General features: G+C 40.1%; 1 protein-coding gene across 1 annotated transcript in view; it reads right to left on the bottom strand.

Annotated features, from left to right (window-relative positions):
- LOC149257062 (uncharacterized) overlaps positions 1 to 10,346 on the bottom strand; it is a 233,047-nt gene extending 222,701 nt beyond the window's left edge. The window contains exon 1 of the mRNA XM_089369038.1: positions 10,096 to 10,346. Within this exon, the coding sequence (XP_089225164.1) occupies positions 10,096 to 10,172 (77 nt within the window). The 5' untranslated portion in view covers positions 10,173 to 10,346. The remainder of the gene's footprint in view (positions 1 to 10,095) is intronic.
- Positions 10,347 to 12,587: the final 2,241 nt, after the last annotated feature.

Raw genomic sequence — 12,587 nt, 5'->3', positions numbered from 1 at the left:
AACCCTAGTCTTCCTTCTCTAGAAAGAGCTACAAGAACAATGCTTTGTTATTCTCTAGGGTCTATCACAAACTTAGCTTCTTTGTCATCTTAGTGTGAAACTCTAACCCTAGAATGCCCTTGAACTTCTTTAAGAACCCTAGCCATCCAAGACAAACAACAATAATACAAGCAAGATAAGATAAGATAATTTTATTAATGTCCAACAAATGACCATAGTAGGTCAACGGGACTGTCGGTTACAATGATTACATCATGCAAGTCGGTGGACCAAACAGTCCCCTTTAACATTTCTTTTAAAAAGCAGGAAATACATCTAAAATGTAAATGAAGAAGCAAGGAGCTCTCGGCTTCGAAACAGAGCATTGCGATGAAGCAGAGATGAGAAAGAAGAAGAAGAAGAGGGGGGGGGGGGGGGGAAGGATCTCCTGTCTATCCCCTACTCCTAACATCCAAGGCCGAGACAAGAAAATTGAGGGAAGCTTGTCAAAGTCTGCTGTCTTGTAGATATACTAGGTTGTCGATGATGTCGCCTAGAAGTTCTAAGGCGCCTCCCAGGGGTGGAACTAATCCTGGAGCACTGGTGCAGTCTGGTGGGTCGGCCCCTCCGGGACCGCACTGATCTGTTTTCAGTATCAGTGGGATGGTCCATGGTTCTTTTGGTGCCCCGTGCTGAGGGTAGCACCCTAAAGAAGTTCATGATCTTCTGCGTAGTGTCCGATCTGGTGGGAGGTTGAAGAAAACGGGCCCGAAATCTGAAGGCCTCCTGGAGATAAAGTGCTAGGCATCTCGGATCAACATATCTGAGGAAGCTGGACAAGGTCTGAGAGGACCTGAAGAGACAATGGAAACGGCCTCGGATCTCGTAGTACACAGGGCATCCGAAGATGAAATGTGTCTCTGTTTCTATCTCCTGTAAATGACAGAGTTGGCAAATCCTGTCTGCCTATTGATGTGCTAATCTGTTTCCACCCGGAGTCTATGAGATCCGACTCTGAACTGCCCGAGGGGGATTCTAAGGGCATGCATCCAATGTTGGAACGTGTACTGAGGTCTAATGATGAGCCCATCCCTGATCTCCAGGCAGTGCTCCACGTAGAAGGCCATTTTTGGGCACAACCCATTGGGAGGATTGGTCCATGTAGTCTGAATGTATCGTCTGTAAATATCCTCCTTAATGATTTTATTCAGCTCTTGCTGATTGGGAAGAAGGTGGCCAGGAGCATTCAGAGAGTACTGAAAAGGAGGGAGGTGGTCAATTTGAATTCCTGAAGCCTCCAAAATCTTTGTCACACTGGTGTACCAACATTTGGATCGGCCTGTCTGCATACGGGCGATGTGCTCCAAGGAGCAATATGCTAAATACGGGTATCTGTCACGACCCTTCCTCGCGTCTGCCAGGCCTCGGAGTCTGTGTAGGAGGGACACTAACCTGAAAATTACCTCTAGACGAAAAGGCTGAGCCCCGAACTCAGCTAGAATGATGTGCTGGGGAACTGTCTGCTTGCATCTGATGAAACGGCGCAAAAGGAGGGTCTAGACTCGCTCCACTGAAACCCAATCTGTCTCTAGGAGAGAGGGACCCCAAATCTCTAAGCCGTAAAGCACTACGGGACGAATCAAGGTGTCCATGATGCTCATTTTGGACGAGATGTCCTGGAAGTGGTGCCGGAAACACTGCCTCTCCAGAAGGGCTAGGGAGCCATACCCTTTGTTGATCCGAGGCTGAAGGGCTGGCTGCAGGCTGAAGCGAGGCCCTAAAAACTGAACAACCAATTATGTATAGGTGCTAACAATCTCGATCTCGTCTCCTTTAAATAGGAAGCAGAAATCTGAGGATTTCTTGACTCCATTGAAGATAATCACTTTGGTTTTACCCAAGTTTACAGTTAGATGCCTCCGGTCACAAAAAGCTGCGAGCGCATCCAGCTGTCTCTGGAGGCCTTCTTGGGAGGAGGCAATGAGGGCAATATCGTCTGCAAAGAGGAGGATGGAAATCAGGACCTGGTGAAGAAGACATCCATCTGTATCCTGGATATGCTCTCGGAGGAAGGACTCAAGCTCATCGATATATATCCCAAATAAAGTAGGTGAAAGGGGGCATCCTTGCTTGACTCCAATGGTGCTTCAGATGAAATCCGACAATCCTCCTACTGTGCGGAGACGACCAAGGACGGCCTCATAGAGACGCATGATAGCATTAAGGAGAGTCGAGGAAATACCAATCTCTCTTAGCCTCTGGAAAAGATCTTCCCTTGGAACTGAGTCAAAGGCCTTCCGGAAGTCTACGAAGCAGCAGTACACTTTAGAGGATCGATGCCTAGCCTCCTCAATCACCGCTCGAAGAGTAAGGATGTGGTCGATCGTCTGGTGGCCTAGACAGAAACCTACTTAGCCCTTGGCCCTAAGTTGTCTCTGCTCAAGAAAGTGGGAGAGCTTCCTGTGGAGTACTGTGGCATATAACTTGGAGAATGTGTGCCCAACCATGATTGTCCTGTAATTGTTGGGATCGGAAGTAGGCCCTGACTTGTGGATCGGGTAGATAATGTGGTGTGACCAGCTATCCGGAAATCCATCTCGAACCACCTGGTTGAAAAGGTCCACCAGATATCCTACTAGGGGGTGAAGTCCATGCTTGAAGAATTCTGCCTGGAAGCCTTCTTCATCTGCTGCCCTGCTGTTATTCATTGTCCATATTGCCTCCCTGATATCTTTGTCGGAGAAGAGGTGGCAGGAGGTGGAGGGGGGAGGGGGGGGGGGGGGGGGGGAAGTAACTCGAATCAGAGGCTGCCCAGGGATGTCATATAGTTGGGAGGTGTGAGAAAACATAGAGGCAGGATCAAGGTCGATTGGGCTAGGAGAGCGCCAAGAAAGGATGGTCCCCCAGAAATCTTTAGGGGAGCGAAGGAGGAGAGTAGAAAGAACCTGTCTCCTACAGGCAATGAAGAGGCACTTCTTGCGGCGAAGGAGGCGACAGTAAGCTGAGCAGAGGTCGGGGTAATACACCTCACAACTAGTGTACATAGAGAAAGACTAGTGTGTAACACACCTCACAACTCTAACAAGTGTGTTATGAATGAATGTATGAAAAGACTATCTCTTTCCCCTGTTTATATGGGAAGTAATAGTAGCCAACAATATAAAGTGGGCCTAAACCTCTACGAGCAGCCATGTTTACTCAACCTAGCTCGCAAGTGGAGCATTCAATCTCCAAGTTACACATATCAAACCCCAAGGTGAAGACATTTCACAAGCAAGACTCTAAGGCATGAGTGCTCCACAAGATGTGTCCCAAGGCTCCTTCACCACGAGCCTATGAAGTTCCAATGATTCTCTAAAGCCATGAAGTTTGAACACTTCTCAATCCAAGCATCCTCAAGTCAAGTACAAGAACAAGCATCCATGCAAGCAACCAAGTGTACCCATGCCATCTACGGCTCAATGCCCTCCTCCATAATGTCCACCACTTCTCTAAATCAAGGCATCCTCCAAGCAAACTACTCAACCTCCATGTACATATCATGACAAAGTCACTAAGCTATCAAGGCCTTCAATACTCCAAGGAAGAATGCTACATAAACATCGAGCAAGGTCTAGCAATCCAAGAGTTAGCAACCTCCACATGTCAGTGCCCATTAAGAAACAACCAAGGGTCATCCATACACCATGAACATCACATTATATGTAGACCCCCAAGTATGGTGTAAACACTTTTAAAGTAACCCTAAAATTTAACAATTGATAATAAATTCAATAAGATATGCACCGCCTTATCAACCTATGAGTCAATTTGTAAGGACAAGTTGGTGAGAAAAACCACTTTGTCAACCAACTTAAGTTTGATATAGCATTCTTTTTGTCAAAGTATCATTATGGCATTTCGAGAGAGGCAAAAGAGGATTTATATACATATTAAATGACAAGCACTGTTGAAATTGGATTTCTAAGGATGTCCATCTCTAATGATAGCAAAATTAGATAAGAAATGGAGTGGGAATAATTGGCCATTGGAGGCGTAATCCTATTTCCAAACCACTTTGGCTTTTTTGCAATGCCAAAAAAAATGTTTAAAAGACTCCAACTTTCCACAAAAGGCATAGGCAAGGGTTGCAACTTGCAACAACTAAAGAGGACAAGCATCAACCAAGAGCCATTCCTCTATGAGTCAAGGGCCAAGCAAACACAATGTTCTTTTTATTTGAGGGGAGCTTTCCAAATAGCTTTGATTCTAAAGAGCAAAGTCAAAAGATTAGACATGAGCGTTCAATATTTATTGCATATGATGTCAATTAGGGGCTTCCAACTCAAACATTTGTACATGGGTCTAACTATATCTAAAGAAAGGCTTGGCATACTCCCAATTCTAGTACTTCCACTAATTGTGCAAGGGTTTAATCCCCAAGTCAAGTATTAGAGAGCCTAGAATAACAATTGATTTTTTTGAACAGTGAAATTATCTAAATTACTTAATCTCAAAATATCTTTTAATTGCGGCCAACAGGTGATCAACAAAAAAATAGTATGAATTGTTTTGATGCGCCTTCTGAAAAGTCATAGGGTTGAAAAACATGGGTGGCCTATCAAAGGTCAAACATTATTTGGGATAAATAGAAGATGGTCACTTCTTCACCGAAGGTGATGCTTAACCACCTCTCAAGCCTACCAAACATTGCAAGCTACAATGGCTAAAGTGATTAGAGTATCTTACATTATAGCTACACATTTCACATTGATGTATACGTTTTATTGTACGTACCGTGATCTTGCTCATGGATGAAACCACTCCATTGCACTTTCATTTTCACTACTAGTTGTTAGGGTCCTAGGGTCTAGGGATCAAAGTGTCTTTGCCTCTTTCTATTCATTTTGGGGGTTTGTATGTCAGTTTAGCCTATGAATCACTAATGTCATAGTCTAAAGGGTCATTGTCTAAGGTCACTGCAAGTTTTTCATGTCATAAAGGGGTTTTTAAATACAAAATTAAATTTGAGAGAGTCTAAAGTCCATGAGAGGGTCATAAGGTCATATTTCCAAATCTGTACTCATGTAGAGAAAAGGAGTCATTAAGGGTTCAAGGGGTCATTTCATGGGGTCTCATTTATCACAAGTCAAAACCATGACAGTCAGGTTCCATTAGTTAAAGTTCTATGGGTCTGTTAGTGGTGTCCATCATATCCCCATGTCACCATTCACAATTCATAATTCACCTTTATGTACTCCTTCCATGCACCATTCACCATCATATACTCCCTTCATTCACATTTTATCATCATGTCACCCCTCAATTCACATCTCATCATCATGCCATTACACCCCCTAAATTCATAATTCATCATCATAATTTATAATTCGTGTTACCATGTTAAATTATGGTATGTTCTATGCTTAGAGCAATTTACTTCAATTTCTTCTTATTAGCCCAATGTCAATTCTCAGTATAGCAATCACATTAACATATAAGTAAAATGCTGATAGAACATAAATAAAATCGACAGAAGACAAGCCAAGACAAGAGACACAAGATGTGGCGGCTAGCCAAGGACAAACCCCAATGCGGGGAAACCCTTTGATCAATTCTTCTATATTCTTCAATAATTCAGCAGAGAGAGAGAGATAGTACAATATCACAAATCTATGATTTTATATCAGCAGCAATACAACATCAACCAGCAAAGTCAAAGTTGGTCAAACAGCTCCAATTTGACCTCAAGTCAACCTTGAAGAACTTGGTCTTCAACAGCAAAGATGGGCAGCCTAACAGCCCTCGGTCAACAGTCAAACAGCAGTGAATGAACAGCAGCCTGCAGTCAGCCCTAACCAGTCAACGCTTGGTCAACATTTGGTCAACACTAGTCAATGTGGCACCCAAAACAGAAATGCGCAAATCAGATTTGGTCAACGCTGGTCAACACATTCCTCAGCAACTCGGTCAACAGTCAGCAGCCCTGCACCTTGGTCAACGCAACCCTAAAAGTCAACACAACCCTAAAAACAGAAATCTGTCCTCCTTGCATGTGTGAGAGATCAGCTGCTCCTACGCTTGCCCAATAAGATTAGGAGAGAGAAGATGAAGAGATGAGTGATGGTGAAATGAGGCACAATGTCTCCTTCCTTTATATGCAACATTGAGGTTAAGCTAGGGGTATGCCACACACTTTATCTTGCTAGACGACCTTGACAAATTGTCAAGAAATACAAATAAATTAATATATCCATGAATACATGTCCGAATCGGATGATCGTTAGATCAATCCTACACCTCTCGACGAGAGGAATCCATGAAAAATATCAGCTGCCATAAATAAGATGACCCACATGGAGTTTGGCCCTAGTTGCCAATTTTAACATACCATAACCCCTTTACTCAAAGTTCACCTTCATGACAAAACAAGACATAGGGAGGCACAAAATTTCAAATTTTTTGAAGTTGCCCTCATTCTCTCTCCATTTGCAACCTGCGCTCTAAGAGGTTTCGATAGGTTGCAGAGCAGAAGGTTTAAAGCATAGCAGAGGGTTGAAGGAAGGTTGCAGGAAGATCAAAAGGAAGTGTTGTTCAGGTGGAAGAAGGTCGCTACGCAATTGTTGCGCAAACTCCAAGCCACACAATCGCTGCGCAACCACTGCGCAAACTGAGAACAACCATTATGGAGGTCTGCAAGCATGGAGGAAAGCACTCAAAGGGTGCTACATCATCACCAAATCATCTCAAGCACATCTACACACTTAGCCTTGCACAGAACCATCTGCAACCATATCAACCATGGAGGTCTACTACGCAATTTCCTCCGAAATTGACTGTTTTGGTCATCATTTTCAAAAGAGGTTTTTGACAGAGTGGAAAATAATTTCAAAAAACTGAAAGAGGTTTTTGCCATGCACGGGCCAAATAACAAAAGCCTCCTTCAATTTCTGCAATGCTCTTGGAGGCCTATTTTTCAAAAAAATAAAATTCTGCATTTTCCTCCTATTTCAGGCAATGTTTTTAGGCACACTTTTCTAATAGATGCAGTGAATTTTTCAAAACTAAAAGAGGTTTGTGTCGAACATGGGCCAAAGAACAAAAACCTATCTCATTTTGTGCACAGGTATCACATTTTCGGAATTACAAGTGTCACTTGGAGACCTATTTTCCACAATTTCTTGCTAACAGAATTCTGAAATTTTTGAAATTCGATTTGTAAATTCGAATTTTGGTAGGTTGGAAGTATGTTGGGTTCTATAAGGATGAATGAGATGTTTGACTGGTCACTACAATCAGTTTGGGGCAGTAGCTATCAATTCAAGTTCAGAATTTCACATCTGCTACGCAAGTGGGTATTAGTCAATTGGGAGGTCTGCAGAGCTGGGATGAGTATTTCAAAAGGTTCTACACCAACACAACATCATTCCAAGCACACCCATTAGTTCATTTTGTCCAGAATGATCTGCAACCATGTCAAGCTTGAAAGCCAATTTCACACTGTTGCGCAACTATATCAATCAGGCCTATTTTTGCATATTGGTATTTTGGGACTTTCTAGAAGTATGTTAGTGATCGGATAGGTGTGGATAAGCTAGATTATGATTTTCTAGACATGATGTTGCTAAATTTTTCTTTAAGTTTTAAATCATGATGTTTCTAAGTTGGGATAGTCTCGATCTTCTTTGCAGATACATTGTATCTAGTCTTTTTAGTTTCCATGCAGTGAATCTGACCACCTAATGGTAATTTTGAATTCCTTATTGTATTTAAGGAGGACAAGACATGAAAAAATGTTCTGTTGGGTCTAAAGTGTGAGAGGCTAAGGCTATTTTGTATGCATGTATTGTTTTTCCAAATGAATAGAAGAAGGTGAATGTTATTTGGACAGGGATACTTGTTTCATGCTTATTGGTTTGTTTTCCCTTTGCAAATCATATGTATTTTCTTTTCAGATCTGTTTCTAAAATATAGTTTCATATTGTATAAGTTCTTCATGCTCAGCTTGAAAGAAGTTTTATTTCAGAATTCATGTATTTGCTCTGTTTAATTTCAGCTGATCATATGTGTTACTTTTCTTCTATGGAACATTTGAATTCATCTTTGGCTTGATGCTCAGTTTGTCACTTTTCCTCCTACCCCACTCATCCTTCCACTACAATAATCTTTGATTAATCGCCCAGTAAGTCTGCCTATCTTGCCCCTGTTGCAAATTGCATTATATCCCTTATTCATTTGGACCTGTAACTCTGATCCAAAGTAGTTCTTGCCCTCCGCACCCACCTTGAAAAATCAAACCAAAAATCATTTTCTGATCATCATAGCCAGCCTAAAACCCAGATCCTATCAGTCCCCTAGGTGATTGGTAGCACGAGACAGTGAGAGAGCCCTCTCCAAAACTAGGGGGGCTGGACCTTAGCCTAAAAGAAGTTTGTGGATACCCCTTTGATCCTTCTTCAGCCTAGAGGTAATTACAGGGTGCTAACACTAGTGAGGAAACAAATGATTCCACTATAGTGATACATAAAACGTATCTCTAACAAACCTACCAAATGTTGCAAGCTACAAAGAAAACTTTGATGTTAACTCGGGTTAGAGTAATTAAAGTATCTTACATTACGAATAGACATTTCATGATGATGTATAGAATACATTGTCTGTACCATGATTTTGTTCATGGATGAAAGCCCTCCATCGTGCCTTCATTTTCAGTACTGGTGAGAAAACAAATGATTTCATTATAGTGATACACAATACATTATCTGTCTCTAACAATCTAATTTGATGTTCATGCATTTTATTGCTTAAAATTTTTTATTTGTCAAACTAGTTTTAATGATTTTTTTGTTTGACCCACAGGTATTTGACACTTGAATCTCATGGTTTACATAACACTTCATGACACAATGATTGTCAATCGAGCTGCCCCAGGAGCTAGTTTCAAAAAAAAAATCAGACAAAAATAAATAAATTACAATAAATATGATATTTTTTTAAATACTATTTTATTGCCTTCTAACAAAAACAAACCAAATACCATTACCGCCTGTGACACACCCCAGGGTAGCTGCAATAATCCGCAACAAAAAGTCCAAGACTTAGAGAATGTAAATGTCATAACATATAAGTTAGGCCTCACAAGTAAATAGTATGGGCTACTCGTAATGACCAGTGTCACAAAACTCTCGGATGTCTTCGAGTTTTTCAGTTCTTCTGAGTGGTTTAAGGTTGCTGACTTTTCGTAGTTTTATAAGTCCGAGTTTTGTCTGCTTTTTATTGATTTCTTTCCCATTTTTCCGATTGCCCAGGTTCAAGAGTCCACCGATTTTTAAGTCCATCTGGAGCTTTGCGCCACTGGCAACGACATTACGATGATAGAACACGTTTATTACTATAATTAATTAGAATAATGAACTCTGGGTACATCACACTATGGCCCTCAGCACGTTGATTCTTCAACAACATTGCTCTGTGATATGAGTTCTCTCTTTAAACAATATATGATCAGGAATTGTGCGGCCTCGAGTTTTTTAAGAACTCTCATCAGCGATTTGATCAAGTACTAATGTACTTGCTGCAGCATATGCTTCGATCATTTTATATTTGGCACAAATACTGCTGTGAGCTCAGAATTCCAGCAGCATCTTCTCGTCTTGATTAAGAGATGAGCACAGGCTACAAAGAGAGAGGGTAATGCTCAGGCAAGCATGACAAAACTAAGAGCAATAAACAATTGCAAAGAAAAGAAGTTGCTCCTAAATAATTGATTGGGCACGTTATGGTGTCGATCTGGGCATTACAGATCGGACAAGAACAGTTAGTTTTCACTGCGAGTAGGATCCTATAATGACTTTAGCAAAATTATAACAATGACTACTGTGAAGCCAAATCTCACTATGAAATAAACCTAATATATTATCCATGTGGAATAAGTTATATGTCATAAATGTGTTTATCATCTCGTAAGAAATAAATCATGAATTTGCCTATAGCTAAGATTCATTGTGTCAGCACAGAGTGCTGGAAAAGCCCTAAATAACAGAAGCACAGCTGATACACTTAAAATCTGCATTACAAGATTCCTGTAAACAAAGGCGTTCTGTAGAAAGCCGTAATGGAAGGGGGATGGGAACTCACAGCGGAGTGGCTGTGTAATAGACAGCGTGAGGACCGAAGGTGAGAGCTGCGCAGTTGAAGAAGTGGAACAGCGTCATTTTTTTCTACTCTGGTCGCTACTAAAAAGCTTCAGCCAACGATTCAGACTAAGAATTTGTAAAAATAAAAGCCACTCTTCGATTACCATACGGAAGTAACCTACCATAAATAAGACGATATGCCCTATTACCCGAGTTCGATCCTAAGGGCAACAACTACAATTGTCCACTTGACCATTGATCGTGGGCACATCAAACGCATCATCCCTCCCGATATATTGTTCCTTTCATTGGGTATGCTATGCTAAACATTTCTTACTAATGGATTGCGGGCTTCTAGACTCTAAGGCCCTTTCAACATTTTGTGTTAGAAAAATATGTGCCATATAATTATTTTTGTTGTGTTATTTTAGTGATTAGCACTAAATTCCATCTATATGGGATGTTGATTAATCTTTAAAGTGTCATTGATTTGTATTAATTTTGTTGTGTTATTTTAGTGAATGATTTGTTAGATATTCTCAAGCATGATTTAGTATTTTTTTTAATTTAGTAGGAAAAGTATTAATTTATAGCATCAAATCAAAGGAATACCATATATATATAAATAATTTATTTATATTGTAAGGGAAGTTACAATTTTTGGTTTATTAACTACAACCCCAGGTTTACTAGTTCTCACTAGAAGGAGGTAACAACCTCTTGAAGGACGCTACAACTTCTTTGCCTAGCACCACCATGTCACTCATAACAACAAGAAAATGAACAAAAAATATTGCCCTTAACAATAAAAAAATAAAAACAAAACAAAACAAAAACTCTTGGGCTCTCATACTAGGGACAATGACCCAATTACAATAACCTTCAAACATTGTCAACTTCTATCAATACATATTCAAATTATTGTCAATAAAATTGTGTCCAGGTATCATGGTCTAGCCACCGCAAACACCATACTTCAAGATTGCTTCTTAAATATTGTTTAACAAGCCTAGTACTGAAATTTGTCAAGGAAATTCCTATCTCCATATACCCACTACACAAGGTAGAATTCTTATATTGATTTAGATCAAATGTATTCGTGTCTTTAATCATATTAGAACAACAAGGTACAAGCCTTTGGTCAAGTCATGTAAGAGCCCCACGCAAGGACTGAAATTATTGTGGAAGTACCACAGACAAGGGTCGAAATAGGTTTCTCAAATAGGCTAATAGTCTTCCTCACGAACTTTGTGTTGAATGGTGTTGTCATTGATTCCAATGTTAGTTAATGAACACTTTTAATATTTGACTAGATTGCATTTGTTGGAAGCTCCAATTGAAGGATGGTTGGAAACCATAATAGCCCTGCATTTGTCGTGGTTTTTGAAGATGAAGAACAGTAAAATTGACCTAAACATCATCATCATCATTAGATTCTCCTTGTCAAGCTAATTCTAGTGGTATGTGGAGCAACCTATGTGTCCTCGCGGTTTGAGAGATTTTCCCCACCAAAGTTGTGCACCCAATTTGTGGCTCACAACCCCAAGGGTTGTTGAGGTGGCATCAGATGGTTGAATGAATATGTGGCGTCCTATTGTTAGTTGGTTGGGTGGCATCACATTATTTGTTTGATAATGTTGCTTAGAAGAATTGAGGGTCCTAACATATTGATGTTGAGGCAGCATTTGTGGCACGAGTTAAATTTAATGAGGTTAATATTTTAAATAGAATGTGGAGGTGGATAAAATAAATTTGGTCCAATATAATATAATAAACAAAAGGACTAAAAGTGAAAAGGAGGACTGATCTATAATATCCAAAGTTGGAATCATGGAAAAGAAGTTAATACAATTCAATTTTTATAGCTCCATAAATTAAATTTTAAAATATTTGAATTACCTTAAAGCCTCGTGTCGGCCTATTCTTCAAAGATATTATTTGGCCCTTATAAACATAGTACTTGTGTAATTTTGCTCTTCTGTAGCCATAAAGTAAATTCGTCTTTGGGTTTATGCACTTTTGGGTTTCTCGGAGGACCTTGTGGTGCACTGATCTCTGACGAATATTAGCTATGAAGGCTAGTTTTGGATTATTGTTTGAATTTTGATGCGAGGATTTTGTTGAAAGCTAAAAGGGTTTTATTTCAGTTTTTAGGCATGGGATTCGTTGGGTTTCAATTATGTGTGCAGGTGATTTAATATGCTCTATGGCCAAGACATATTGATGCAATTTTCCGATACCTCAGCATCCCTTTTTGAAGATTTAATGAGAGATTCGAAGTTTTGTTGCAAATTCAAATAACAGAGCTTGTGGAAGCATTCACTGAACACCCAATCATTTAATTATTTTTTCGAGTTCTGTATGTTTTCTAACGCCACCCCAAATGCAAGGAAACTTGAATATGATTTACACAGAACCTATGGCTCTCTGTATTCATAATTGCCTATGACATAAATGTAATTCTGTGGTCAGATCCTAAATCCTTTTATCTAT

This window comes from Pinus tabuliformis, chromosome 6 (genome assembly GCF_031772625.1).
Source record: "Pinus tabuliformis cultivar Carrire ecotype Pingquan chromosome 6, CPIR1, whole genome shotgun sequence".
NCBI lineage: Eukaryota > Viridiplantae > Streptophyta > Pinopsida > Pinales > Pinaceae > Pinus > Pinus tabuliformis.
The sequence above is the reverse complement of the archived record's forward strand: the minus strand, read 5'-3'. Positions and strand labels throughout refer to the sequence as shown.